The 27,641-nt window shown below is 42.8% G+C and overlaps 1 protein-coding gene across 5 annotated transcripts in view; it reads right to left on the bottom strand.

The window, feature by feature from the left end:
• CFAP54 (cilia and flagella associated protein 54) overlaps window positions 1-27,641 on the bottom strand; it is a 2,603,731-nt gene that overhangs the window by 1,155,923 nt on the left and 1,420,167 nt on the right. For all 5 annotated transcript variants that reach the window (XR_013608312.1, XR_013608313.1, XM_078677994.1 and 2 more), the window contains exon 40: window positions 18,399-18,507. Coding sequence is in view for 3 of the 5 variants with exons in the window: in XM_078677994.1 (XP_078534120.1) it covers window positions 18,399-18,507 (109 nt within the window). In the remaining 2 variants the exon portion in view is untranslated. The remainder of the gene's footprint in view (window positions 1-18,398; window positions 18,508-27,641) is intronic.

Below are 27,641 nucleotides of genomic sequence, written 5' to 3' on the forward strand. Positions count from 1 at the left end.
TTCATTTTTATATGCTGTTTTTCTTAATTTTATGTTCAAGAAATTGCTCATTGCTACACAACAAATATCATCATTGGAACAATTCACCCATGCTGACTGCCTCATCAGTGATAATATATTTATTCAAATATTAATTTTACTAATTGGATCGCTATCACAACTCACTTAACTGCCTCGTTCTAATAGTTACTAATAGTTACTCAAAACTCTTGAAGTGTTTATGCGATTAAATTTACAACCAAGTTAAATAATAGTCTAAGCCTAAGCACTTAACGAATTCTCTGGCTGTAACAATATGGACTCTTTGCCTGTGTTATATTCCGGCTGTCACATTCTGGGACGAGGCGGGTGGTGATTGCTCTGAGATGGTGTGAGTTCTGAGGTGGTGGGTGGCGCCTTGTTTTAGCAGCAACGGCTCGATCCCTGTAAAGTCTAAAGCAAGGCAGGTCATCAGTTGCTGTGGCTGTTGCTGTGCCTTCTTAGCTATCTGCGCCCCTTTCCTACATTCAGGTTTTCTGTCATGCTCCCACAGCTCCCTGCACATTTCACCGCCCTCTACCTTCTTGTGCTCAATATTTTGAACTCTATTAGCGTATCGCTCATATTTTTTCATCAGCGCAATTTTGAGTTGACCATTCCCTCTCAAGCATTCCATCGTATTTTTAAACAGCCCTGGACTGCATCTGCCTCCGTTCCCTTTCAATTTGCACTAAGGCACCAACAAATGTGAAAATTGGGAAAAAAACTGATATTTTTTTACTAAGAATCCGACCTGGCTTAAAATACTGTAAAAACGTAACAAGCAAGAGAGACACGCTGCCTTTTAATACGCCATATAGCACGTGCGAATAGAAAAGCAGCGCCTCTTTCTCTCGTTTGCTAAATTGCTACAGTATTTTCATTCTACCTCATCTTTGTAGTTTAACTGAAAGTATGCCCTTAATTACTCAAACGTTGACATTTATTGGTGCATTAATGCGAATTCAATGTCTGTGTCTCATTTCCATTTGTTTTAAGGGGCATCTGAAAAGTTGTGTGTCGTTTCCTTCGAATTTATGTTTTGAAATTGAAAATGCGGTATACTGTTCAAATAATATGCAACGTTTGCAATTAAAAATATAGATAAGAAAGAAAACACGCTGCCTTTAGGTATCCTTAACGCACATTTTCCCCCCAAAATACTTCACTATTTACTCTAAAGAGTCTAAAGTATACAGAAAACACACCAATTCACTGAAGGTATACATTCCCAAACAAGAGCCATATGCAGCTGACGAGAGAATAGTAATCGTTATAGCTATGGGTCTGGTTTCACATCACAAACCCTGAAACCTTTTAGCCCTACTACGTCCGCCTCCCCCGCCTCTCCCCCTCCTTGTCGCACCCTTCTCACTTTCAATATAATAGGAACTCACCCTTTCCAAACAATTTGCATGCTGGCAGCATGTGTCTCCTCCCCGAGAAATAGACTGCCTGTTTGCAGAGCTCTGAACCATGCTGTCTGTGTCTGTACCGGAGTATCTCCGTGCAGAGCTCTGCACCGGACTGCCTCTTACTTTACTCTGCCTGGTTCCTGTTGCTGAACAGGACTGTGTTACATTTTGGGTTTTTATACCATACATCTTCCCTGTTTTTCTGCCTCTGCTGCTCAGCCAGTGAGAATTTGTTGGGTAGAATGTTGGTGAGGATGGTGATGCCACGGAATGTGTGGATTGCTGTGATGTGGACTGTGAGTTGAATCCTGGTCTGAGCAGCAGGGGGACTGCTCCTGGTGGGGTTTATTACATCTATACCTCTGAACATACTTGAAGACTTCCTTTATATCTAAGAACAATAAAACTATTCATCTTTAACCTTACTACGTCTACTGGAACTCCTTTCTACAGTACAACAGACTGTCTGTGTAGAGAGCTCTGTACCAGCTATCTGACTACACACCGAGCTGGCCCTGAGTCTACATCTTCTGAGGGCCGTGTGTATCTGAGTTGTGGACGCCACAGTGCATCAAAGCCTCCCGGGATTGCCCCGCGGATAGAGCCAGTGCAACTGGAGACCCCTGGTTGCTCATTTTTAGCACACAAAGAGGAAGATGAAAAGTTTTCTTTTCCGCCCAGAATGCACAGCTGCACAGCTTCAACGTTCTTTTTTTTTTTTTATTTCAAATACTTTTATTGAGGTATTTACAAGGTACAGTATACAGGGGTGCAGTCTCGGTCTCCTAGGGGGGGATAAAATAGCCTTCAAACAGTTATATGCCGGTAGGGTTACATACGGCTTTTTATGAGAGCGTGCATATTACATTTGTGTGCCCCCTGTATGGCGTTACTGGTGGCTTGGGGGTTTGCCCCTAGGTGACTAAGAAAGGAAAGTGAGAAAGGAAAGAGAAGATGGAGAGAAAGGATGGAGGAACACTAGTTAGCGTTTTGTTGACTTTGGACAGGCTTCCCCGCCTGCGGGTCATAGGCGTATTGTGCCGTTGGGGAGGTAGTCTAGGGGGCTTGTATGAGGACAGGTAGTTGTCCAGGGATAGCCACATTTCTGCTCTTGTGTGGGTTGTAGCTGTTTGGTTTGAGGTTATGGTGTCAGCCCCCCGTAGAAAGGTGATCCAGTTGAACCAACCTTTGAAAGATGCTTCCCCCGTGTCTTTCCAGTTATTTAGGATCGTCTTGACCGCTGCGGTGAGTAAGAGGTCGATTAGTTCTTTGTCTCCTTTTGACTGAATTGACGGTGCCATGAAGGCTGTGACCAACCCGTGGAAGTCTAGCTGTATTGAGAGGCCTAGAGCGTTGTTTATGAAGTCGCTTATTCTGCTCCAGAATCTTTTGACCTTAGGGCAGTGGAAAATTAACGCCCTCCTCAAGGTCGACAAGAAAATGGACGCAAGCATCAAGAACACTAGGTGGAAATCGATATGACTCAACCCCAAAATAAAATACCGCGATAAGACGCTCAACATGGTCGCGTGGTACAAACATGGCATCTCCACCGCCAACCAGCTGGGTAACGAAGACACGTACATCACTTTTGACACCATAGGGAACACACACAAATTGACAGACAACAAACTCTACAACTTCCTCAAAATAAAGGTGGCAATTACAAGAGCAGGACTCAACAATGCGACCCCTTCGATCCTACAATACGCACGAACCTAAATAAGGTCGGACACCAAACGTCACACCTCTACAAGCTACTAAGCCCAGGAACAACTAACCTCAACAACAAAGCCTTAGAATACTGGAAGACCCTTCTCCACAGATGTCTTACAGAGAGGGAAAAGTCCAACCTATGGACGTCAGCATCACACAAAAAAGTCACCACCACCTTAGCACAAACAAAATTCTGGCTCCTACACAAGACAGCTTCATCTTTCATTCTGTGTACAGGACTGCCTGGAGCGCAGCCTGGTCATTGGCCCCAGTGGTTTTGGTCAGGATCGTTTCGATCAGGCCCATATTGTGCTGTGTTTGCTTCAACTTTGTACGCTCAGATTTGTTACATATCAAAAGATTTGAAACGGAATCAAGTGCAGCAACATTTTCATAATTATTTGGCACACAACCCTGGAAGTCTTCTTTTGTAAAAATTAAGTCCGTGTCATCCTGTTAAGTTGGACTTGGCTGGAAGCCTGTTTGTTTGCTATAAACCAAAAACAAAGGCCCCACTATTTGTTTTAATTGTTTTACTATTGTGTGCATAGAAAAATCACTCAAGCACTATGGCATTTGAAACTAAGTTGAAACAAATAGCGGCTGCTAGCATAGACTTGAAATGAAGGGCCTTAAGTTAAGTGGTGAAGTGTTTAACTAGGTTGCTTCCACTCTAACAGTGCTGAGGCAACTGTTTTGTAAATATGATCATAAACATTGTATAATGCGATAATGTGCCTATTAGTGTGGAAGACTTCTTGTTAAACAGCAGTAGATATTACAACTCCCAGCATAATGTGCTGCATGGCTAAATACTTATAATGTCCCAAAGCCGAGACCGATTGCATTGCAAATGCTTGTTACTATACAGGCCTGACTGAATTTACTGGACAGATGAGGCTTTATTATTATTTTGTTTCTTTTGCGTGTGGAAGTGCCTTGTCATTAATTGGTGAGTTTGTGGTGGTGTTGTGGATAAATGAGAGGTTAAAGGCAAGAACTGGTCAATAAATGAATGGATGCTTCCATCAATACACATTAATTCATCTGTTGATGCATTCTGTCACTCGGAATCCTTGCATTCATGCAGCCTTATTCTTGCATTTTTCTACTCAACCATACGCAATAAAACAAAATCAACAATCAATGCATTCAGTTGCAAGCCCAGCCCTTCATGTTAACTCAGAACAGTGTGTAAGTTTAGCTTTATAGATTCATCTGGTGAATACCGGTATAATAAGTTTCAAAACCCAAGCAGAAACCAAGGGAACACTCAGGAATGCCAGGGTAAAGAGGCTTTGTTTCGCTACACTGGATGGCCATTTACATATGGCGTCATCTGGAGAACATTTTTTAAGATGAGATTAGGACACAGGCCACCTTATTTAAAGGTTGTTACAGTTTTAAAAACCGGTGCAAATGTTTTTTTACACCCGTGTTTATCGCTAAGCAGCTTGAGGTCAATTAGGTTGTGTGCTCAGTTTCAAAACTAGCTCTCAGTTGCTGGTAAAACCTTGGGTAAAACGACGTACGTAAAATAATAGAGCACACAAAGGAGTATAAAAAAGTTGGAGCATGGCATTCCCCATTATTAGTGCCAGAGTCTAAGTAAAAGCTTGAAGGACATCTGGCAACATTGATTTTTTGCTCTCTTATTTATGGTGGTTGCCTATATGAGACCCACCCACAGCGTGCTGTAGTGTAGTTCCTATCATCCCAATAGGCTCTGCGCATTGGAATAATACCTACAGCAGTAAAGGCCTAGGCCAGACTTTAACTAGGTCTACTACTGTCGATACTAGACTTAAAGTTTTGGGTTTGCCAGCTTAGCTCAGAGTTCACTAGAAACTTTCTCGAATGTTCAAGGAGGACTTAACTTCCCTGATTAGACAAGAAGGGATTTAGTTTCTGACAACCATAGAACATGACAACTTTGCTCTCCCCTAATCAAGAGTAAATCTCGAGAGTCGTGTGAACAAAAGGCAATTTATTTTACTCAGTCAGTACGTGCATTCTTAGTCTCATCAGAATGTAGAGAAAAGGAAGAGACGGGCGTGTTCAATAAAAAGGTGTTATTTATTGATCAGTCTCTTTTCTCATACAAGAGAAATGGATCGATATTATTGCAATACTTATAGCTAAGTAAAGTGCATACATTAAAAGCAATAGTATAAAATAATACTGTAAAAACATTGATATGGTTTCTAAGCCATATGATGTTTTAAAATGAATAAAATATATTACATACACATATATACATTTGACTAAACGTACTCAACTGGTGTTTCTAAATACGCCTACCCCGTGTACCTGACCTAAGTCTAATACGAGGGCGGGAATAGAAAGTTACAGTTTAAGTTAAGTTTGTTTTTGCCAAGTGAATAACTAAAGAATTCTCTGTGAGGGGTTATTCAGTTCTGTACCTGGAAGTTAGGATGAATGAGGAATGGTATCTCTCTCTCTGGTCTCGATATTCCAGGCTGCCTGCGAGGGCTGCCCAGAAACGCCGGTGCTGGATTCTCGGCAGGAGAAAGCAGCGCGTCTCTCAGCGCGTCAGGAAGGCGGGGCTGCTGCCAGCGGGGTCTGCTCTGCTCTTGGCTTCGGCAAGTATGGCTGCTCCGTCTCGTCACCACGCGTGTGTTTGCATAGGGCAAGATCGGTAATATTTATACCTTTAAGGTGCCGAGATTGACGTAAGGATGGACATAGATACGTCAATAAGGATGTCATACGACTTGCTCGTTAGCACATTCTTTTACTGAAGTTCTCTGTGAAATCAAAACAATGGCCGCAGGGTTTTGCCCAGGTTGTCATAGGTTTGATTTGTTATGAGAACTCCGTATGCCTTATCAGGGGCTGGAGGAATATCGCTTGTCTAATTAGATCGCAAGCGTTATGACCTAATCAGATAACACGTTCCTGTGCCGTAGTGTGACTGCGTCAGATAACGGTATCTGCATCATGGGGGTTTTCTGCCTCATGGGCTGACTGCTAGTTAACTTGTTGGTTTGTTTAACTAGAATAGGGTCAGGAATAGGGGGATCGATTCAGAACCTATAGGAATACATGACACCCACTCCACGCTAACTATGGACATATCTACTAATCTAGGCATAGTATAACATAGTACAACATACTATAGAGTAGTGTGTATACCTTACCACCCCAAAATACATAAATGCATTTTGAAATTTTTCAAATATACGGAAAATTTGCAGACATATATACTGTATGCACTCAAGCTATGGAATAATGCTAAACTAATCACGCATTTGTATACATTATTGCTTATTTGGTATATGAGAATTACACATGAAATGGTTTCTTAAATACAGAAAAAAGTTTCGAGACCATTCCATCACAGAATAAAATATTTGTGAACATACCAGCGGGCAGCTAATGTCTATAAGCTATCTAAAATTTAGAAACCTTAGTTCTTTAAGAATAGTTCTTACTTTAAGCAGAAGATAGTGTCCCGAAAAATATGCAAAAATATTTGGGGCTGCTGAAAAATTGCTGTCCGTGAACTGGAGGGAAAATCTGTTCATGTGACTTTATTTTTAAAGTTGAAGGCCGAATTCAGGGAACGCCGTGTGCGAGCTTGCTCAAAAGTCTCTATTTCTGTTCGGGTGAGAACATCATATCATTTAGGCTTTCGAAAAAACTGTCAATAGCTTCCTGGGAAAGTTCCACTAACTCGGAAATAGGTGTAATCATGCATTCTTGCGCATGATTGTCTCCATTGACATTCTGATTTGCATTACTGACGGAAGGTTGTACCTGTTCGATGCTGCTTTCATCTTGAACTTCACTACCCATCAATCGTAGTGGTGAAGCTTCCACGAATGCCGTCATCAGGATTGGTAGCCTTTGAGGGCAGCACAAAGCATGAACCTTGATCGGGCTCAACAATGTTTCTGCATCCATCGGCGCATCCGATTGTAGCGTCAGACAGGTGTCTAACACGCATTCTTCTCCGCATAGCAGACACCTCAATACAGGTAAAACACATCTTTGCCACATTGGTCGAAATGATAGAAACCAAGTCATGTTCAGGTCTCTAAGCCGGGAGAGTCCCAGGATTTTTGATATCCGGTCCCGGTATCCAATGGCTAGGATTGTTTCTTCCCTTGTCGCAAGAGTTTTGTCTGTGACATGGGTTGCCATACGAAAAATAAGGACTAAGAATAGGATTCCTGCAATTAGTCCCAAGATCAGGGGAAGTCCGCCAAAAATCGAATGGACGAAATCTGGAAAAATACCCAGTATGGCTTTGAATGGTGTTAATGCCATCGAAAATACTGTCTTAAATACCTTTGAGACCCCATTGGTATCAGAAATATTTAAGATTTTATTCAGGATTACCGCGAAATGTACGGGGGAATTAGTTGATAATAATGTATGTATCTCTGCAGTCGTCCTTGCGACTTGTAGATCATACGTTTCTTTTGATGACGAGAGCCTGGTAGGCGTCTGAAGAAGCACTGTTTTCATTCTGCTTAAAGTATCTATTCGAATAGAAGTAATTTTCAAATCGGGCCATGCCCTTGCCTCCCTGTCTGGGAAGGAGCTGGGGAACAATGAGCGTCCACAGCACTTGACCTTCGCAGTCGTAGTTACTAGATAAGGAGTCCCGGGCATAAGACTACAACATTTGCGGTCTACAATAAGAATGTAACTCCCATTATAGAGTCTTTGAAAGAATAGTTCTATTTCTGTTGCAGGTGCGCCTTGCTGGTGACATGAAAGGTTGTATGAATTCCCTTCACAGGCTCCATGCAAACTAATTCCGTTACACAGAAGCGTGCCGCTTAGTGACATCGCACAATTGTTGCCACTAAGAAACACTTTCTGTCCTTTATTACTGACACATGCATGTGAATAGGGCAGGTTCCATGTTGTTTTAAGGTACCCCTTTCCCAATTTCTCGTACATGCCAGCCTGTATATATTTTTGGCAGTATTGAAACCTGAAGGTTGAGATTGGAATATTTATTATCCCATGTATTATCCATTCACTGACAGGTCGTTCTGACATTGTCACTGGTAATCTTTCGAGTTTTTCAATGCTCAAGATTGTATAATCAGCACCCTTTTGTGCCATACTGATTTGTCTATCAGTAAGGTTAAAGATTTGGAATAATGACGTTGTGTTGATTAGACGCCAAGGCACATAGCCTGAACGCAGATTTTGTAACGTCCAGCCAAGCTGTACAATAGAACGCAATTGTGACTGACCGTGTTGTAATAACAGTAAGTCTTGCGATAATATATCGATTGCTGAAGACACAATGCTGTCCAAAGAAAAAATTCTGGAGGACAGAGTCATTAACCCATTGTCCACTACAGAAAGTGATTTTTCCAAATTAATACGGTCAATTTCCCGTATTCTCTCTGCTGTTTCAATTTGAGTAACCTTCCAGGCCTCATTGTATGCTGCATATACAGAGGCTGCTATGAAACGCTTTTGACGCTGTTTGCGTGGTCCCAAAGTGAAATCACGCAAGTCAGCACCATCAGTAAGTAAAGTTAGGTGTTGCTTAATTTCTGCCAGTGTGGAAGTTTGTAGCCACTGAAGGCATAATTTGCCCACACTGTAGGTTGTTATTATCCCTGGGTGATGTCTTTGAGGATATCTAGGGTCTGGCCTGGTCATTTTGAACCCCTGTGTTTTGTTCAGGAATCTGTCTTGACAGTTATTAGTATCTGTTGGCCAGATCAACCACTGTTTCCAATCAGGATGTGTTCTGTTTTGGTTTAATATATGGTGTACGTCTATCTCTTCATCTGTATCAGAGTTATTGCTAAACATTGTTGGCTTTGGAATAGACGGTTTATTTAAATCTTTGATTTTGGCTAGGCCAAGACAGGTGGTTTGTTGAACAGTGTCATTTAAAAATATCATTTGTTCTGGGATCATGCAGGCTCTAAACAAAGCTTCTATACCCTGTACTTGCCATTCTTTTGTACCCCAAACACTTTTCAATTCAACATTTTTGTCCCAATAATCAAATCCAAAAGTATTCATTTTTTCAAAGAATGAGTCTGAATATAACAATTTTGTGCTGGTTATCATGGTCTTTGTCCCTGTTTTGTTTGACAATTTAAAATAAAATGTTTCAGCATTACTTGTGTTAAAACCTGAAAAATATGAATATTTGTCGTAAACGGTTCTTGAGCTCCCTTTTGGAGGTGTTGCACAATGTTCCCATTGATTATAATTTAAAACATTTCTAGGTTGTGCAGATCTATGTAAAAACTGGTTACCATAGTGGTTATAGCAATACATACTATCATAATTTGTAGAACCCTGCAAATAATCATGTTTGGTAAATTTAGCAGACATTACTAAGTCAGACATCATATTATTAATGCTTTCGAAGTCCCAATCATCAGCAAATGAGTTTGGTTTTGCAAAGTCACTCAAGGAGATCTTAATTTGGTGTGGATATTTCAGGATCTCGACCGGACCATAAATTTCATAGTCAGTGTTGTCCCAGGCTACCCCACCAGGTATCGGATTGGCTGTGAAGTTGGCTGAAGAAAGTTCTCTTTTCTCGACGTGTGAAGATGTGTGTGGTTTGAGGATCAAGTTGATTTTCTGACTTGCTGTGTCCATTTTTGCATATTTTCCCTCAATGAAGCGTCCCAATGTTAGTATCATGATGAGCCAAAGTATGAGGAAAAATGCACCAAAACCCACCCAAAATTCAATCCACGGGGAAATCAGATATGTTTCTTTCAGTTGTTTCAAAGGTTCCTTAGCTTTATCTTTAAAGGTTTTTGATGATGGCTGTGTCTTTGATTCACTGAAGCTTTCAGAGGAATCATCGAAGTTTATGAAGTAGCCGGATGCTGTTCTGTCAATTGTTCCAATTGCTTCAGGATTTCTGTTTCTTGCATTTTCACTTGGTACTTCATTATAGATTGGTGTGTCTCTGCTAAATGTTTTTATTTGGGTTTTCAGAGGTCTGAGTTCTATTGCATTGCTGCATAGTCCTTGTTGTTCTTCTGTAGGCGTTTCGAATGTGATGAGCCTCTTCGTTAGAACCTCTGTACTGGTAGCAAACCTTGGTGTTCTGCTACTTATTGGGAGTCCACTTGGCCTACTGTTTGTTATCGGCCACATGTTGTGGTTTTACCAGGTCGATGGATACAACTCGGTTCTCCTTTTTACCAGCAAGTGGCGGTAGTACAACTGACCTTGTCCCGTTGACAGACAAGACAGGAACTGCTTTTCTGTAAGAAGGCCCAAATTCCTTCTTTACCGCGATCTTTTCCCTGACTAGATCCCCGACTTTTGGAATCCAGACAGGTCTTGCTGGGACAGGTGGTGGTTCTTCAGTGGTTGTTGGCTGTTGTTTCAACTTTATGTTGCTCAGGTCTTTTCTTGTTTTGTTTAAGTCCTGCAAAATAGCCAAACGGTCTTTGATATCAAAGCTTTTTTCTTTCACCACTGAAGTCTGACTATCAGTGTCAGAGATCATCATCCTAGTTCCAAATAATAATTCGTACGCACTGAATCCCTTCAGAGAATTTCTTGGCAAGTTATTGAGACTACGTTGGACACTTATTAGATGTTTGACCCACCCAGCTCCCGAACCTAATATCCTTTCCGCTATAGATTGCTTTATGCCTTGGTTTTTTCTTTACACCATCCCGTACCCTCAGGAAGGAAGTGAGAAGATTCCCGCTGGGCTATGCTCATTTGGTCATGTTTCCCCTCAGGCTGTTGGGCTAGAGTGAAAACAATGGTCAAACGTAGCATGCTCTTAGCGTATATGCCATTTAGACTTGCAAATCTTTGTATAACAGTCCGGACGTCAGCCGAGTGCTGGTGATCTACATTATAAGTGGAACTAGCCTGTATAAGTTAATCGCAACCCTTCCTTTTTACTCCTGATTTTTTCTGGAGTAGAACGACGAGGTATTAAACTGTTTCTCTCCCCGCTGCGATCTCTGTTGCAGTTTGGGCAGTTTTTTACAAACATGGTGTGACGCAGGCTCATGCCTGGCCACCAGTACCTTGATTGTAATTCTTCCAGAGAATTTTTTAGTTTGAGGTGTCTGAGACCCTCGCCCATATGTGCGTCTGCGATTAACAAGTTTCTCCTGTCCATGTTTGGAATCACTCTATCCCCCACTCCAGGGATTCGAGCAAAAGGGACGGAGTGTGCATCGATTATGTATGTATAATTGAGTGGATAGTTGATCGGTAACGCTGAGCAGTCGCCTTTTGATGACGTTTTCACCGCCAGCACTGTTTCACCGTCAATGTATTTTAATGTACGCTTTTTTCGAACTTCGGGAGCCGATTTAGTGGCTGCCGCTGCGGCTGTTTCAGCCAATGAATTCCCTGCAACGTGAACGCCATCACGCTGATGACTCAGTGAGTGTGTCACGTGAGTCTTTGGTAGTTCTTTTTGTAAAAGAGCTATTTGTTCCCAGAGCAGTTTTTGCTTTATTGGTGCATCTGTGTCATCTTTGTAACCGTTTTGAATCCATGTCTGCAAATCGCTGTTATATGATTTGACGCAGTAATATGAATCTGACACTATAAGTGTCGGGAATTCGCGATCCGCATTATCTAGCGCCATTTTCAATGCTAATATTTCAGTTTGTTGTTCTGAATTAGTTTCTACTGAGTGTGTCTTTGTTAATAGAGATTTTAGTTTACCTCCGCGCCACACTTCTTTTGTAATCTCACATGTGGGGTTGTATGCCTGTTCTCCCCAAACGGAGGGTTGAGCATGTCCGTCTGTATAGATTACACAGGCGTAATGTCGTAAAGGCAGAATGTCGATTGGCAGAGGATATGTTTCTTCATATTCTAGATTTTTTAATTCTTCTAGTTCTGGATCAAAGTAGTAGTATACTTTGTCCGTTGTGATTGAATTCACCCATTGTGTCCATTCTGGATTTAATGTTGTTGTTGGTAAATTACACGGTGTTGTTAGTGCCTCGAAGGCTGATTCTGCTGTTCTGACTGTGATATGTCTACCGTCAGCTTGATCTTTTTCTCTAGCTATTGCGGTTTGAACTGCATGAACAATTTTTTCTTTGTTGCTGAATTTCTGTTCAGCTTCTGTGTACAAGTGTGATTTGAATGCAATTGGTACCTTTTCTCCCTCATTAGAGGTCAGGTATGTGAATCCGCATCTCCCTGGGATGACTCGAATCACAAGATTGCGTGTGTTATCACGTGTTTCTAATTTTGTTTTAATTAGCATGTCTGTTTGTAGGGATCTCAAAATTTCTGTGTGTATTTGAGTCCAATTGGATCTTTTAAAATCTGGTTTTATCAGATCATAAAGGGGTTTGACCCTTTCTGCGTAATTTGCAATGTATGTTCTTCAGAAATTTAGGAAGCCTAGAATCGACTGTAGGTTTTTTAGTGTTCTAGGTGCTTGGATTACGGCACATTTCTCTAGGAAATTGTCGGCCAGGCTTTTGCCTTCACTTGATAATTCATATCCTAAGAACAGGACTTTCAGATGGGCAATTCTGGATTTTTTAAAGTTGAATTTGTAACCCTCTGCTGCGAACCCAAGTATTATGGTGTTCACTCTTTTCAAGTGAGTCTCCAAGTCATCATCTGTTAAGTAAATGTCATCGACATAAGATAATGCTTCATCATCATATAGTTGTAGTAATTCTGTTACTCTCGCTGAGAATGCTCCCGGGCTGTTCTTGTACCCCTGGGCTAACCGACAGAATTGTTTTTGAGTGCCATTTATTGAGAATGCAGTTAAATATCTGCTCTCTGGTGCTATGTTTTGACAAAAGAATCCATTAGAGATGTCTAATGTTGTTTTGTATTTTTTGCGCACTATGTTATTCATTAGTGCAGCACTGTGTGAGTTTTGCACTGCAAAAGTTTTGCAACATGTGTTAAGGTGTCGGTAATCCAAAACTAGACGATATGAATTGTCTGGTTTGGAGACCGGAAACAAAGGGTTGTTCATTTGTGAGGTGCAAGTTTCAATCACCCCCTGGTATTCTAGCTGATCTAGTATTTCATTTACCTGTTTTTTAGCTTCTTGCTTAATTGGGTACTGCCTTTGTGCAGTAGGTTGTGATTTTAACTGGATTTTGTGAGGAGGAGAATCCTCATCCCATCCCACGTGATTTTTATATAAAGCAGGAGCTAGAGCCACTGCCCACTTTCTAGCAAGTGTGTATTTTTTATGAATTGGAATTTGATTTGAGAAGGCAGGCATAATTACTTCTTCGCCATGAGGGCACTCCCTGACAAACTCTGGTGGCCAGTCTTTTTCAGCTAGAAGGATATCATAGCCCTTGGAGAGATTATCCCAAAATAGTCCCCTTATTTTCCTAGTCTTATCTCCCTCTATATGCAATGTTATTTCGTATATTTTGTGAGGTTTGCTAACTCTGGTGTCCGCAGTTTCCACTTGAAGATATTCATTCGTGTCCACTGTCTCCAGATGATTCATAAGGACTTTGCGAGCTATGCTCACTTCTGCTGCGCTGTCTAGCATTGTCTGAGCCCATTCTCCGTTTTTCAGTTGTGTCCTCAGTATTCTCGGCATTGTTAACTACCTTGATACTGGCTACCTTCTTTTTTGGAAATTGTAATTTCTTTTTTAGCTGAGCAGGTTCCTTGTCTTTGGACTTGGTGTGCTCTTCTCTTTGTTCTGATCGTCCTCTTCTTTCCGATTTCAGCGAGGAAGTCTGAAAAGATTGAGAGGGACGTGTATCAATGTCTTGATATCTATCAGGTTTTTTTATATTATCCCTATTTCTAAGGTTATATCTTTTCCCAGAGGGGTCACTCTGGGGTGACCCGTGTCTTTGGTTCGGAGATTTCTCTCTTCGCCTAGGAGACCTTCCTCTGGACTGGAATTTCTTTTCTTTAGGATCGGATTGTTTGTTTCCATCCCAGTTCTTTTTTGGTGAATTATTATTAAAAAATATTTTTTCTGGACTTTCAGTCAGTTGTGGTTTTACTGGTATTCCACCTAAACTATCTCTGCCTAGTTCCTCATAGGATTTTTCTATGATTCTGGCAATTTCAGCTGGTTGGTCTGCTATATCTGTCTCTTTTAACCTCTGGCGGATCGCCACGTTTGCTGCTTCACCTTTTATGTTGGCTAATAATATAGCCGAGACCTGCTTGAAGTCTTTCAGTAATTTCATACCAAGAGTTAAAGCGGGTTCAGGACCATATTCATCTTGAATTTGTTTTAGCACATCTGGTATTACCGAAATGGATGGAACACCGTGCGTTTTTGTGTAGATGGAAGCAAAGACTGTACCCCAAGTGTCACAGTCCTCAATGTGTGGTGCGATTCCCATTGGGAGACAGATAGTCAGAATCCTGTGCTTTTCTAGCGGGGTGGTGTCAGGAAACACCGCCTCAATTTGGGTAATTTTCTGTGCCAACCAGAATGGTATTTGTTCCCGTTTAGCCGGTACTTTACCTAGGCAGGATTGGATGTTCTGTGGTGTAATTTTATTTGTGTTCCCCTGGTGAGGGGTCAGCTGTGGAAGTTTAATCGCTGGCTGAATTGTTGAAGTCCGCATCACATACTGAACTAATTGTCTATGAATTTTTATTAATTGTTTTAGCTGTGTTAACAGCTCTGCTACAGACATCTCATTGATGTCTGGATGTGGTGTGTATCCGGCTAGGACCGGCCACGTTGCTCCTGGTCTACCTAAAGGACCGAGCCTGGTGATGTGATTGTTATGTTTTAGGGCGCCATCAAATAAGAGCAAATGCTCTTGGAATTTGAGTGGTACTTCCACCTCCTCGAAAGGAGTGTACTCATTAGGAGGTTCCTCTATTTTGTAATAGTGGAAGTACTTTGTTACAGCATTTGCTGCTGGAAAATGTATCCATGAATAGTATACCTCTGTCTGCCGATATTCGTGTGCCTCAATTACGAATATGACTGTGCCACCTCTCGGTGTCAGTCCATTTTCTATAAGTTTTAGGGTTATAGATCTCCTTTTGATGACCGGGATGAGTATGATATCCCCGTCCGCATCTAGTGCTGCAGCATCAGCGCTGCGAGTTCAGCTGCTAATCTAACTGCCTCTCTTTCTTCTTCATTGTCTGACATTTTACTGTCCTGAAGGTTATTTCTTTTGTTTGCAGATCAGGTTTCTTATGGAAACAAAGATTAGATGCACAATATTTTGGAACTGTTTATCCTTCAACGTTGACTTATACCAAGAACCATACATAGGAGTTCCCTCCTGCGAGGTCTGGCGGATATAACCTTTCACCCACTCCAGACGTCTTTGGAGTATTTGGGAAAAGGGGTCTGAGTGAGAAAGCACGACTGAGTTACTCTAAATGTCTTACGTTAGTTTTATCGCCCTTTCCAAACGCGTTGGGCGCCATGTAGTGTAGTTCCTATCATCCCAATAGGCTCTGCGCATTGGAATAATACCTACAGCAGTAAAGGCCTAGGCCAGACGTTAACTAGGTCTACTACTGTCGATACTAGACTTAAAGTTTTGGGTTTGCCAGCTTAGCTCAGAGTTCACTAGAAACTTTCTCGAATGTTCAAGGAGGAATTAACTTCCCTGATTAGACAAGAAGGGATTTAGTTTCTGACAACCATAGAACATGACAACTTTGCTCTCCCCTAATCAAGAGTAAATCTCGAGAGTCGTGTGAACAAAAGGCAATTTATTTTACTCAGTCAGTACGTGAATTCTTAGTCTCATCAGAATGTAGAGAAAAGGAAGAGACGGGCGTGTTCAATAAAAAGGTGTTATTTATTGATCAGTCTCTTTTCTCATACAAGAGAAATGGATCGATATTATTGCAATACTTATAGCTAAGTAAAGTGCATACATTAAAAGCAATAGTATAAAATAATACTGTAAAAACATTGATATGGTTTCTAAGCCATATGATGTTTTAAAATGAATAAAATATATTACATACACATATATACATTTGACTAAACGTACTCAACTGGTGTTTCTAAATACGCCTACCCCGTGTACCTGACCTAAGTCTAATACGAGGGCGGGAATAGAAAGATACAGTTTAAGTTAAGTTTGTTTTTGCCAAGTGAATAACTAAAGAATTCTCTGTGAGGGGTTATTCAGTTCTGTACCTGGAAGTTAGGATGAATGAGGAATGGTATCTCTCTCTCTGGTCTCGATATTCCAGGCTGCCTGCGAGGGCTGCCCAGAAACGCCGGTGCTGGATTCTCGGCAGGAGAAAGCAGCGCGTCTCTCAGCGCGTCAGGAAGGCGGGGCTGCTGCCAGCGGGGTCTGCTCTGCTCTTGGCTTCGGCAAGTATGGCTGCTCCGTCTCGTCACCACGCGTGTGTTTGCATAGGGCAAGATCGGTAATATTTATACCTTTAAGGTGCCGAGATTGACGTAAGGATGGACATAGATACGTCAATAAGGATGTCATACGACTTGCTCGTTAGCACATTCTTTTACTGAAGTTCTCTGTGAAATCAAAACAATGGCCGCAGGGTTTTGCCCAGGTTGTCATAGGTTTGATTTGTTATGAGAACTCCGTATGCCTTATCAGGGGCTGGAGGAATATCGCTTGTCTAATTAGATCGCAAGCGTTATGACCTAATCAGATAACACGTTCCTGTGCCGTAGTGTGAATGCGTCAGATAACGGTATCTGCATCATGGGGGTTTTCTGCCTCATGGGCTGACTGCTAGTTAACTTGTTGGTTTGTTTAACTAGAATAGGGTCAGGAATAGGGGGATCGATTCAGAACCTATAGGAATACATGACAGTGCAACTCACTCACCCGTCGTGCTAACTTAACAGCTACTAACTAGGCTGCCATACTACTCCAGGAATGCATAGGCTTGACTGGAGCTCACCAGTTTAGAGTTATCAACAATCAATCTATTCCCCAATGAACTCGGTTGGAAGACATACAAGGCAGGCGAGGATCTTGCATAAAGTGTTTTTCTTTTGTCCTCTTGAACCGAGATCTGTCCCGAAGACATCCCTTGACTATATTTATAATAAATCCAGCTGTAAACTTAGAAAGGATTTTGTGCCATAGTTAAAAAACTTGAATATATAAGTGTCAATGTCAACATTATTGCACCAAGCGCAGAATCGGAATGATCAGTCAAAATAAGTCGGTCTTGTGCAGGCATGTAACAACTGCACCATATTACCTAGTGGCTTTGTTGCACATGTCTCGCTTCTGTGCTTGCAATCTCTTTATTGTCTTTACTACCTTGTAGCATCATTTTACAAGCATTAACAAATAAACAGAGACAGACAAGCTTATTTTGTTTCTTCAACTGACTACATCTATTACAAATATATTGCTATTGGCATATAAGCATGTGTATTTCTAAATGTGGTAAGAAAAATGTTTGTTTCACTAAATGTATGAGTTGATCAAATAAAAGGTATCACAAGTTATTTAGATGATATCTTTTTTTTATTTTTATAAAAGTATGACATTTTCATATTTTCTGGAAAAGTTTAAGGGCCCGATGTAAGTAAATGGCATTTACCGATTCGTAAATACCGAATTTTACCGATTCGGTATTTACAAATCGGTAAATGCAATGTAGGTAAAATTACCGAATATTATACCGAATCTGTAACATTCGGTAATTACCAAATCGGTATTTACTGATTCGGTAATTGCCATTGATTCCTATGGGCCATGAGGCCCATAGGAACCAATGTCAATTACCGAATGGGTAAATACCGATTCGGTAAAATTACCGAATTTACAAGGGGGACAGGGTGTCACTTTGACACCCTGTTGCACCCCTGATTCAGGCTTGTGTGCCATGTGGCACACATACATGCCCTGAGGGCATGTATGTGTGTCACATGGCACAGGTGTACATGCACAGATGTGCATGTACACAGAAATTCGTTATTTACCATGCAATAGTATTACATGGTAAATAACGAATTCTTAGGGGCCTGTGGCTCTGTTTCCAGTGCCACCTACATATAGATTGACCCATTAGGTAAATATACCGATTCAGTATTTTACAGAATCGGTAAATTTACCGAATCGGTAAATTTACCAATTCTGTAAAATATAGGCCCCCTACATCTCAATCACCAAATACCGGTCGGTAACGGCCGAAATCGGCCGTTACCAACCGGAATTTGGTGACCTACATCTGGCCCTAGATGTTTTCAAGTACATTTTTTGAGGAAAGGGCAAATATGTAGTGTATTTTAGCAGACAAGAGAATTTTTTTTCTCATGAATTACAGTATATGTGACTGAGTAGGAGGCATTCTTACCTTCATAAATATTGTGCCCTTCAGGGTCAATATGTCCTCCGGGATTAATCGAATCTTTTGATTTAGTCGCAACATGAAGCTGTTTTCCAATGAAGTTTCTAGAATTTACCTAAAAAACAGGAGGCACACTCATGTCACATTGTATTTACTTTGGCAAAGAGAAATATTTATGATCCTATAAGTTTAAGAGCAATAACGTTTACAGTTCCAATGTATACAAATGGAGAAGTATGTATAAACTACTCTCTATGAGGTCTTTGACACTTGAGAACGATCTGAGCCGCTTTTTCACGTTTAACTCTGGTCAAGAGCCCTTTGTGAAAGCCTGAGAGGAAGAGGGATTAACGACAACTGGTATGAAACAAGTTACTTACCTGTAACTTTAGTTCTCCAGTATTGGTAACTTTCATAGATTCCCATTGCTTGTATCATTCCCCGTCGTCGGAATGGGAGCCTCGGTAATTATATATATATATATATATATATATATATATATATATATATATATATATATATATATATATATATATATATATATATATATATATATATACCTAGGTAAACACACCCTAATAGGTGCAAAAAAGTAAAAAATTAGGCCTAGGCCTCATTACATTTTGTAACCTATAGGTGTCCTTATGTAAAAAGACCCAAACTTATACTAGCAACCAATCAGATTAGCCTCACCCTGTGGAACCTTCCTGAGAAAGCTCAGAGCCTCAGATTTTCGTAGCCGTTGCCTTGCCACCGAATCACCTAGACCAAAAGTGAGCTTTCCCAGGGGAGGAGGGTGGGCGCATGGGAATCTATGAAAGTTACCAATCCTGGAGAACTAAAGTTAAAGGTAAGGAACTTGTTTCTTACTCCAGTATTGGAACTTTCATAGATTCCCATTGCTTGTATCAGAGTAGATAGCAGTTAGCCTGCCTCAAACATTTCGTTCCTAGTTACCAACTATCATCAACCAATGATACCACATATCATCATAAATATAAATCAGTAACCATAGCATAATAAACGAAATGTGAGTAAAAACAGGAAGGAGGGAAGAGAGGAAATCTCACCTCTTACTGGAAGAGATTTCTCAGGACAGCTTGACCAACAGCCGAATCCCCCTTTGCAGCCGCGTCCAGGCAGTAGTGTCTCGTGAATGAGTGAGTACTGCTCCATGTGGCCGCTCTGCAAATATCCTTTATCGATACTCCTGCAAACAGTGCTGTAGACGAAGAGATCGATCTTGTGGAGTGTGCCTTCACCTGTCCTTCCAACGGCTTGCCTGCCGCTTGGTGGCAGAAACGGATTGCACTCGATATCCATCTAGAAATCCCTTGTTTTGACAACGGAAATCCTTTCCTTGGGGCTCCAAAAGCCACAAACAGCTGGGGCGTCTTCCGAAAATCAGCTGTGCGTTGAAGATAGAATTTTAAACATCTTTGAACGTCCAGAGAATGAAGTGTCCGCTCAGCCTGGGTTGAGGGCCGAGGAAAAAAGGACTGCAGAACCATCGGTTCATTAAGATGAAAGTCTGTCGGTACCTTCGGAATGAATTTGGGGTTCATCCGGAGGATCAAGGTATCGTTCTTGAACTGCAAGTAAGGTTCTTTGATCGTCAAAGCCTGAAGTTCTCCCACTCTCCTTGCCGAGGTGAGTGCCAGCAGAAGCGCCACCTTCCATGATAGGAACTTTAAGTCTGCCTTATGTATTGGCTCAAATGGCGATCTCATCAGTTGAGCCAGGACTACATTCAGATGTCAAACCGGGGGTGGAGGCCGAACTGGCGGAAACACTCTAAACAGTCCTTTAAGAAATTGCTTTATCACTCTTGCTGATAACAGAGAAGGACCAGATCTTGTTCGCCTATATCTGGAAATAGCCGCCAAGTGGACCTTGATGGAAGCATGAGCCAGACCTGCCTGTGCCAAAGAAAGAATGTATGGTAAGAGTTGATGTGGAGCTGATGAGAATGGCTGCACTCCTTCTCTCTGGCACCATAAATAAAACCTCTTCCACTTAGCTCTATATGTTTTATTAGTGCTAGGAGCTCGTGCTTGTGCTAATATGTTCCTGCATTCCTCCAGAATGTCTAGATCCTTAAACTCTCTGTGTTCAGGAGCCATGCTGTCAACTGAAGCGAGCTCGGGTTCGGGTGGAGAACCTGGCCGTTGGACATAGATAGAAGAGTCTGGTTGGAGTGAAGTTGAATGGGCTGTTCCTCCGACAGAAGAAGCAACTCCGTGAACCAGAACTGGCGAGCCCAGGCGGGCGCTATCAGAATCATCCTGCACTTGTCCATCTTGAGTTTCTTGAGGACTCGAGGAATCAGGGGAAATGGCGGAAAGGCGTAAACAAATGCGCCGGACCAAGACATCAAAAGGGCATTCCCCAGAGATCCTCGATGGTGTTCCCTGCTTGCGTAACACCGGCATTTCTTGTTGAACGGAGTGGCAAACAGGTCGATCGCTGGGGTCCCCCTGCGGGAGAAGATGTCCTTGACCACTGCGTCGTCCAATTCCCACTCGTGTGAGACTGCCCTCAGGCGGCTTAGCGTATCCGCCTTCGTGTTGCATACTCCTGGAAGGTGTTCCGCCACGAGCCTGATGTTCTGTGAGATTGCCCATTCCCATAGCAGCTGGGCCTCCTGAGAAAGCAGTGGCGATCTTGTGCCTCCCTGCTTGTTGATGTGTTGCATTGCGGTGGTGTTGTCCGTACGCACTAGAATGGCAGAATTTCAAATCCTTGGAAGGAAAGCCAACATTGCCCATCGAATAGCTCTCAGCTCCAGAACATTGATATGTAAGCAACGTTCTCCTGGCGTCCAGTGTCCACTGACTTGGAGATCCTGCATGACCGCTCCCCAACCCTGAAGGGAGGCGTCTGTTGTAATGACGCGAGGAGCCGGCGCCGCTCTGAAACTGAGACCCACCGAGAGGTGAGATCTTCTCATCCACCATGAAACTGACTGTTTCATCTGCTGGGTGACAGTTACCCTGTCGTTGAAGGACCCTTCCACCTGCTTCCACTGAAGGTCTAGTTCCTCTTGCAAGGGGCGCATTCGCAGCCTGCAGTGCGGAATCAATTGAATACAGGATGAAATCGACCCTAGAAGAGATTTGTACATCCTGACTGTCATCCAACTTTTCTTTTGCAATCGAGCGGCTGAAGACATGAGTTTCATTTGTCTCTCTTCCGATGGGAAGGCTTTGCACACCTGAGTATCGAGTATTGCTCCCAGGAACTTCACTGAACTTGCTGGTTGAAGAACCGATTTTTCTCTGTTGAGTTGTAAACCCAGATGAGTGAAGAGATTCAAACATGTTTCCACCGCTTCTGTCGCCGCTTGGAAACTTGGTGCCTTCAGCAGCCAGTCGTCTAAGTACGGGAATACCTCCAGCGACTGTCTTCTCAGAAAAGCCGCTACCGGGGCCAGCACCTTCGTGAATATCCGGGGTGCGGATCTTAATCCAAATGGGAGCACCATGAACTGGAAGTGACTCTTGCCTACTGTGAAGCGAAGGAAACGTCTGTGAGCTGGGTGGATCGGGATATGAAAATAGGCATCTTCCAGGTCTAACGTAGCCATGAAGTCGCCTGGATTCAAGAGGCGCAATATGTCTAGGAGTGAAATCATCCGAAACGACAGTTTCACGAGATAGGTATTGAGCTCCCTTAAATCCAGGATTGGACGCCACTTGTCCTTTGATTTGCGGATCAGAAAAAATCTTGAATAGAAACCTTCTCCTCTTTGTGATAGGGGAACACGTTGGATCGCCCCTTTCTGAAGCATTTGTTGAGCGTCCAACTGCAGAAGGTTTAGATGTTTCGAAGTAGTGGCGTGGGGAGCTCTTGTAGGTGGAAATTCCTGGAATTCTAGCGTATGCCCATGTTGGATGATGTTCAATACCCACTGATCCGATGTTATTTCTTCCCAGCTGCTCAGATGTGGAGTTATCCTGCCGCCCACTGGAGACCCATGGAGCGGAGGAACAGTCGGCAGAGTCAGGAGGCCGCTATTGACGCTTGCCAGCGTCCTTGCCCTGACGCCCTTGACGTCCACGAGAACTCTGACGAGAGAAAGACTGAGATTGTGACTGCCTCTGATAATACTGATTGCCGTACTGAGGTCTGTACGACTGTGACTGCTGAGAGTACCGTTGCTGCTGATAGCCACCTCTTGGCGAAGTGAAGCCTCTTCCTCTTGCTCCACGGAACGGTGTTTTCCTATATTGTAGTGTACCAAGAGCTCTAGCAGTCTCTGTGTCCTTCTTTATCCCCTGCAGGGTGTCATCGACATGTTTCCCAAATAACATGTCCCCATCAAAGGGTAAGTCAAGAATCTTATTTTGAACTTCCGGCCGGAAGTAAGTTGCTTGCAGCCAACCCTGCCGTCTAAGAACAGCCGCGCTACCCAGAGCACGGAACGAAGTGGTTGCGATGTCCATCGCGCAGTCAATCATTTCTGAAGAAGAACGTTGGCCTTCTTCAAGAAGTTTCAGTGCTTCGGCCTTAGGGTCATCCGCCAGTAGGTCGATATATGCTGCGACATCACTCCACATCTGGCGGTCGTACCTCGCCAGAATAGCCAATGCATTGGCCGCCCGGACCAGCAAGCTCGCCATTGATGAAAAACGCTTCCCAGCGTTGTCTAACCTTCTACCCTCCTTGTCTGGTGGAGTTGTGAGGGTGGCTGAAGGATTCCGCGATCTTTTCTGCGCTGCTTGCGATATGACTGAGTCCGGTCTTGGTTGTCCAATCAAGCAGGCAGGACTGTCATCAGGAGCTTTATACTTCTTTTCTAGGCGCGGTAGAGTTGGAATAACCGTCGCCGGGGCCTGCATTACTTTCTTTCCTTCTTCCCATATATGCTCTACAATGGGATTCGAACGCACTGCCTTACGGTAAGCCTCTTTAAAATCATATAAAAAACAATCCGTAGATGTTGTAGGCATGGCCAGCTTGAAGCGTGCCGTGGCTCTCTGCATCAAGCTGAAGAAACCTCCCACATCCGCCGGAGGTGAATCTATCGGGTCCGGCACCGGAGCAGCCGAATCCGGAATAATATACTGATTCCATTCACTATCCGGGTTTTGATCACGGTTGTCACCTGCTCCATCCTCATCTGAAGTGTCATCCTGGTCCGGTGTCTGCCGATGACATTCCCCCTCTTCTTCCACATGTGCCGGGGGCACCGACTGAGTTGTCACCACCTCTGGCTGAACTTGCGCCTGACCTTCCACTGGTCGCGACCCCTTTCTGCTCCTATATTCCTCCAGCATTGCCCTTAAGTCCGTCAAAAGGCTCAAGGGCATAGAAACCATGCCCTGCTGTACTTGGGCTTCCTGATATGCGACCTGATTTTGCTGTCGCTGCTCTTGCTGGCAATAATACCCATCTTCATCATCAGACTCATGGTATTTAAGATGCAACTGCGATGGACTATAAGCATCTCCATACATCTCATTCTCCTCCTCAGAATAGTCCTGTTTGTCCAATAACAGGGCTGGGGGGAATGGAGTCACCTTTCTAGGTGATGTCATGTCAGGTGTTATCCTCCTTTTCCTTGGAACTGCCGTCGACGGCGTCATAAATGAGTCCACCATATACGGTGCCATCGTCGACGGGGCCGTCGACGAGATCATCTTCGTCGACGACTGGTTCGTCATCGTCGACGGGATCGTCGACGGCATCGTCATCGTCGATGAGATTGCCATCGTCGACGTGATTGCCACCGTCGACGGAACTGTCTTCGTCGACGGGATTGTCTTCGTCGACGAGGTGGTTACCGTCGACGTAGTGATCGTCGTCGCCGCCGTCGTCGACCCATTCTTCGTCGACCGGCATCGTCGTCGAAGTTTTCGTCGTCGTCGACGCGGGATGGCTCGTCGACGGGTGAGGAGACAAAGTCACTGAAGAGGCCTTGGAGCCTTTCTTAACCACTGTTGAAGCCTCTACAGTTGGTTTCTTGAAGGACTTAGAAACTTTATCTTGATGTGAAGGCCCAGCCGAGCCCTCATCAAGTTGTGCCTTCTGCACCTGAGGTGCTTGCCTTTCCCTCTCCTTTACACTTCCGTGAGGAGATTCGCCAGGCTCGGGCTTGCCAGACCTATCAGAGGTCCCACGCACAGCCTTAGAGGGGGGTTCAGATGATACCTCCACAGATGATCTACCCCTCTTCAGAGATGTCTTGGAAGACGTCGACCTGGCATCCTCCTCATCACTGGAAACCACAACCTCTTTCTTTTCCAACTTCCTGAGCCAAATTAGTAATCTTCCCTCACGATCCTGGAGGGTCTTAACAGAAATCATCCTGCATATTTTACATTCCTCTGCCTTATGGTCAGGATATAAACAATATATACAGTCTTTGTGCTTGTCTTCTACATAAAGTCGTTTTTTACCACAACTGGCACAAGACCTGAACAGGCTCTTCTTTTCCTTATCAGCCATAGTTGAAACTTAAACAAATCCTCACAGAAAAACTGTTTAAATAATACCTCAAAGTAGAAGTTAGAGCAGAGCTCTAAGGAGACTCCCTGTCACCAACGATGCGGTAGAAAATCTGAGGCTCTGAGCTTTCTCAGGAAGGTTCCACAGGGTCAGGCTAATCTGATTGGTTGCTAGTATAAGTTTGGGTCTTTTTACATAAGGACACCTATAGGTCACAAAATGTAATGAGGCCTAGGCCTAATTTTTTACTTTTTTGCACCTATTGGGGTGTGTTTACCTAGGTATATATATATATATATATATATATATATATATATAATTACCGAGGCTCCCATTCCGACGACGGGGAATGATACAAGCAATGGGAATCTATGAAAGTTCCAATACTGGAGTAACCTAAAATACAATGTGATCATTAGGACCACAAATAAAAGTCAGAATCAATAACTTAAAGTTAAAAGATTTATTGCAAATTCAAAGCCAAACTAATATAAATTAATCTCAAGGGCACACTTTAAAAACAGAGAATTATTAAAGGTAGACCAAAACGTCAAACAATATTTTCTCAGTAGCCGTCATACAAAATATGAGGAAAACAACTTGATGACTGGATGAATATTTCTGATCCTTCTCCCCATACATGAAAAAGATTTGCATCATCTATTAACCCTACACTGACCTATGGATAGGGAAACCCTATTAAGTCAAGGAAGCAAGAAAAATGTCAGCATCAAAACCTCGTAGAAGTTTTATACGTAAGGAGTCATCTTTTGCATGGAGCCACAAAATCAGAGATGTCAGGAGAGGTCTACACCTCTCCAAGCCTGAAGGAAACCTAACTAAACCTGAGGAGGTTTCACTAATTAAACATGACCAAAGTACATTTGAGAAAACATGACCTCATCCACAGCATAATATGTTTTCCAGTTCTCTGGAAAGAACTTGGTGCCTTAGACACTACTCTCATATTCCAGTCTCCATTTCCAAAGCGTCCTTGGGTTCCTCCTTTCGCCCGATAGTACCAACTGGTATCACACCCTTTGTTCTTTCAATTAAAATCACATTGACATTGCTAACTTTACCCCGTCTCACTATCTCTTAAATACAATGTGCCTTTCACTAACTAATGAATGCCTTTGTTCTGCACCTGCAAGGGAGAAAAACATGCAGAAAAACAATTTTAACGTTAATATTAACTATCTGAACTGCAAGGTTAAGGCCCACAATCACGCTAACTTAACATTTTCTCTTTGAACACATTAGTTCCACAACCTACATATAATTAAATAAATGAAATCTTAAGTCATGCAGTATTCTTCTATGTGCAAAAGAACAGATAATGGCCGGAATGCTGAATTAGTCATTCATCCACAGGCACAGATCTGGGTTAAATCCATCGTTTTTTTTGTTAGCCACGCCATTCCAGTTTAGACCCAGCCATATGCAAATCAGTCTTGACCCTGTTCCCCATGGGAAAAGTCCAGCCCGAACTGCCTGGCCAGGCCTTTCCTGGATCAGAAACAAGCATCCTGAGACTGGTACTGGGATAACACCCCTCATCAGCCAGGCTAGCTTTAATTTGGTGGCGTAGTGAGCACGGGACCCATGTCTGGGCATACCCTTCCCACTTAGAGCGGCAACTGCAAAAAGATCAGATGATGCACGGAATGCTGAATTAATCAAACATTCACCCTCAGTCAGAGACCTGGGTTAAATCCATCATTTTTTCGCACGCTACGCCATTCCAGTTTAGTCCCAGGATGCTTTTTTCTGGTCCATGGTGAACTGGCTTGGCAGTTCAGGTTGGACTGTTCCCATGAGGGGCAGGGTCAAGACTGATTTGCATATTGCTGGGTCCGATTGAGGTGGCGTGGTGAGCAATAGAAGGATAGATTAAACCCAGATGCTTGTGACTGGGGGTGAAAGTTTGCATTGTTCAGCATTCCGTCCATCTCTTTTATTTTTGCATTCTTATATGTGGCACAAAATCCAATATATGTAATTTTTAAGTAAACATGACATTCTGATCACAATGTATATAGAAACATCAAAAATGCATATGATCCAATCTCACTAATCCTTGGCAAATGCAATGCATTGAAAGCATTTTACCGCACCACCTTATTTATTTATTTATTGCCACTTATAAAGCGCGACAAATACCCGAAGGCGTCTTGGCGCTAGTTAATTTGCAAACTTCAGATCGAAATAAAATGCTCCTACAGGTTACTTACATTGTTGAAAGTTATTGGGTGAACAGCCACGTCTTAAGTCTCTTACGAAACTGGAGGAGTGTAGAGCAAGTCCTGATGTCCTGGGGCAGAGTGTTCCAAAGTTTTGGAGCAGCAACCATAAAGCGACGATCACCCCATGACACTGTTTTAGTGCGAGGTACCACTAAGTGATTACAGTTGGAGGACCGAAGCTGACGGGAAGGTTGATATGGCAGCAATTGCTCTGTTAAAAAATGCGGACTTTGCCTATTTAGTGCTTTGTAGACTATACATAGCGACTTAAATTTGATCCTATTCTGGTTCGTCAACCAGTGAAGTCGTGTGATAGCGTCCGAAATGGCCGCGAACTTTGGGATTTCAAAAAGCAGGCGTGCTGCCGCGTTTTGTATCGACTGGAGTTTTCTCATGACTCTCTTTTGAGTGTTTAAGAAAAGGCCGTTGCAATAATCCAGAGATGTTAAAACCAATGAACTAACTAAGGTTTTAATGGCGGCCGTTGGAAGATACGGACTAATTTTTCGGATCATGCGTAGTTTATGGTGGGCTGTGGAGGCCACTTTGTTGG

Source organism: Lissotriton helveticus, chromosome 1_1 (genome assembly GCF_964261635.1).
Source record: "Lissotriton helveticus chromosome 1_1, aLisHel1.1, whole genome shotgun sequence".
In the NCBI taxonomy this organism is placed as follows: Eukaryota; Metazoa; Chordata; class Amphibia; order Caudata; family Salamandridae; genus Lissotriton; species Lissotriton helveticus.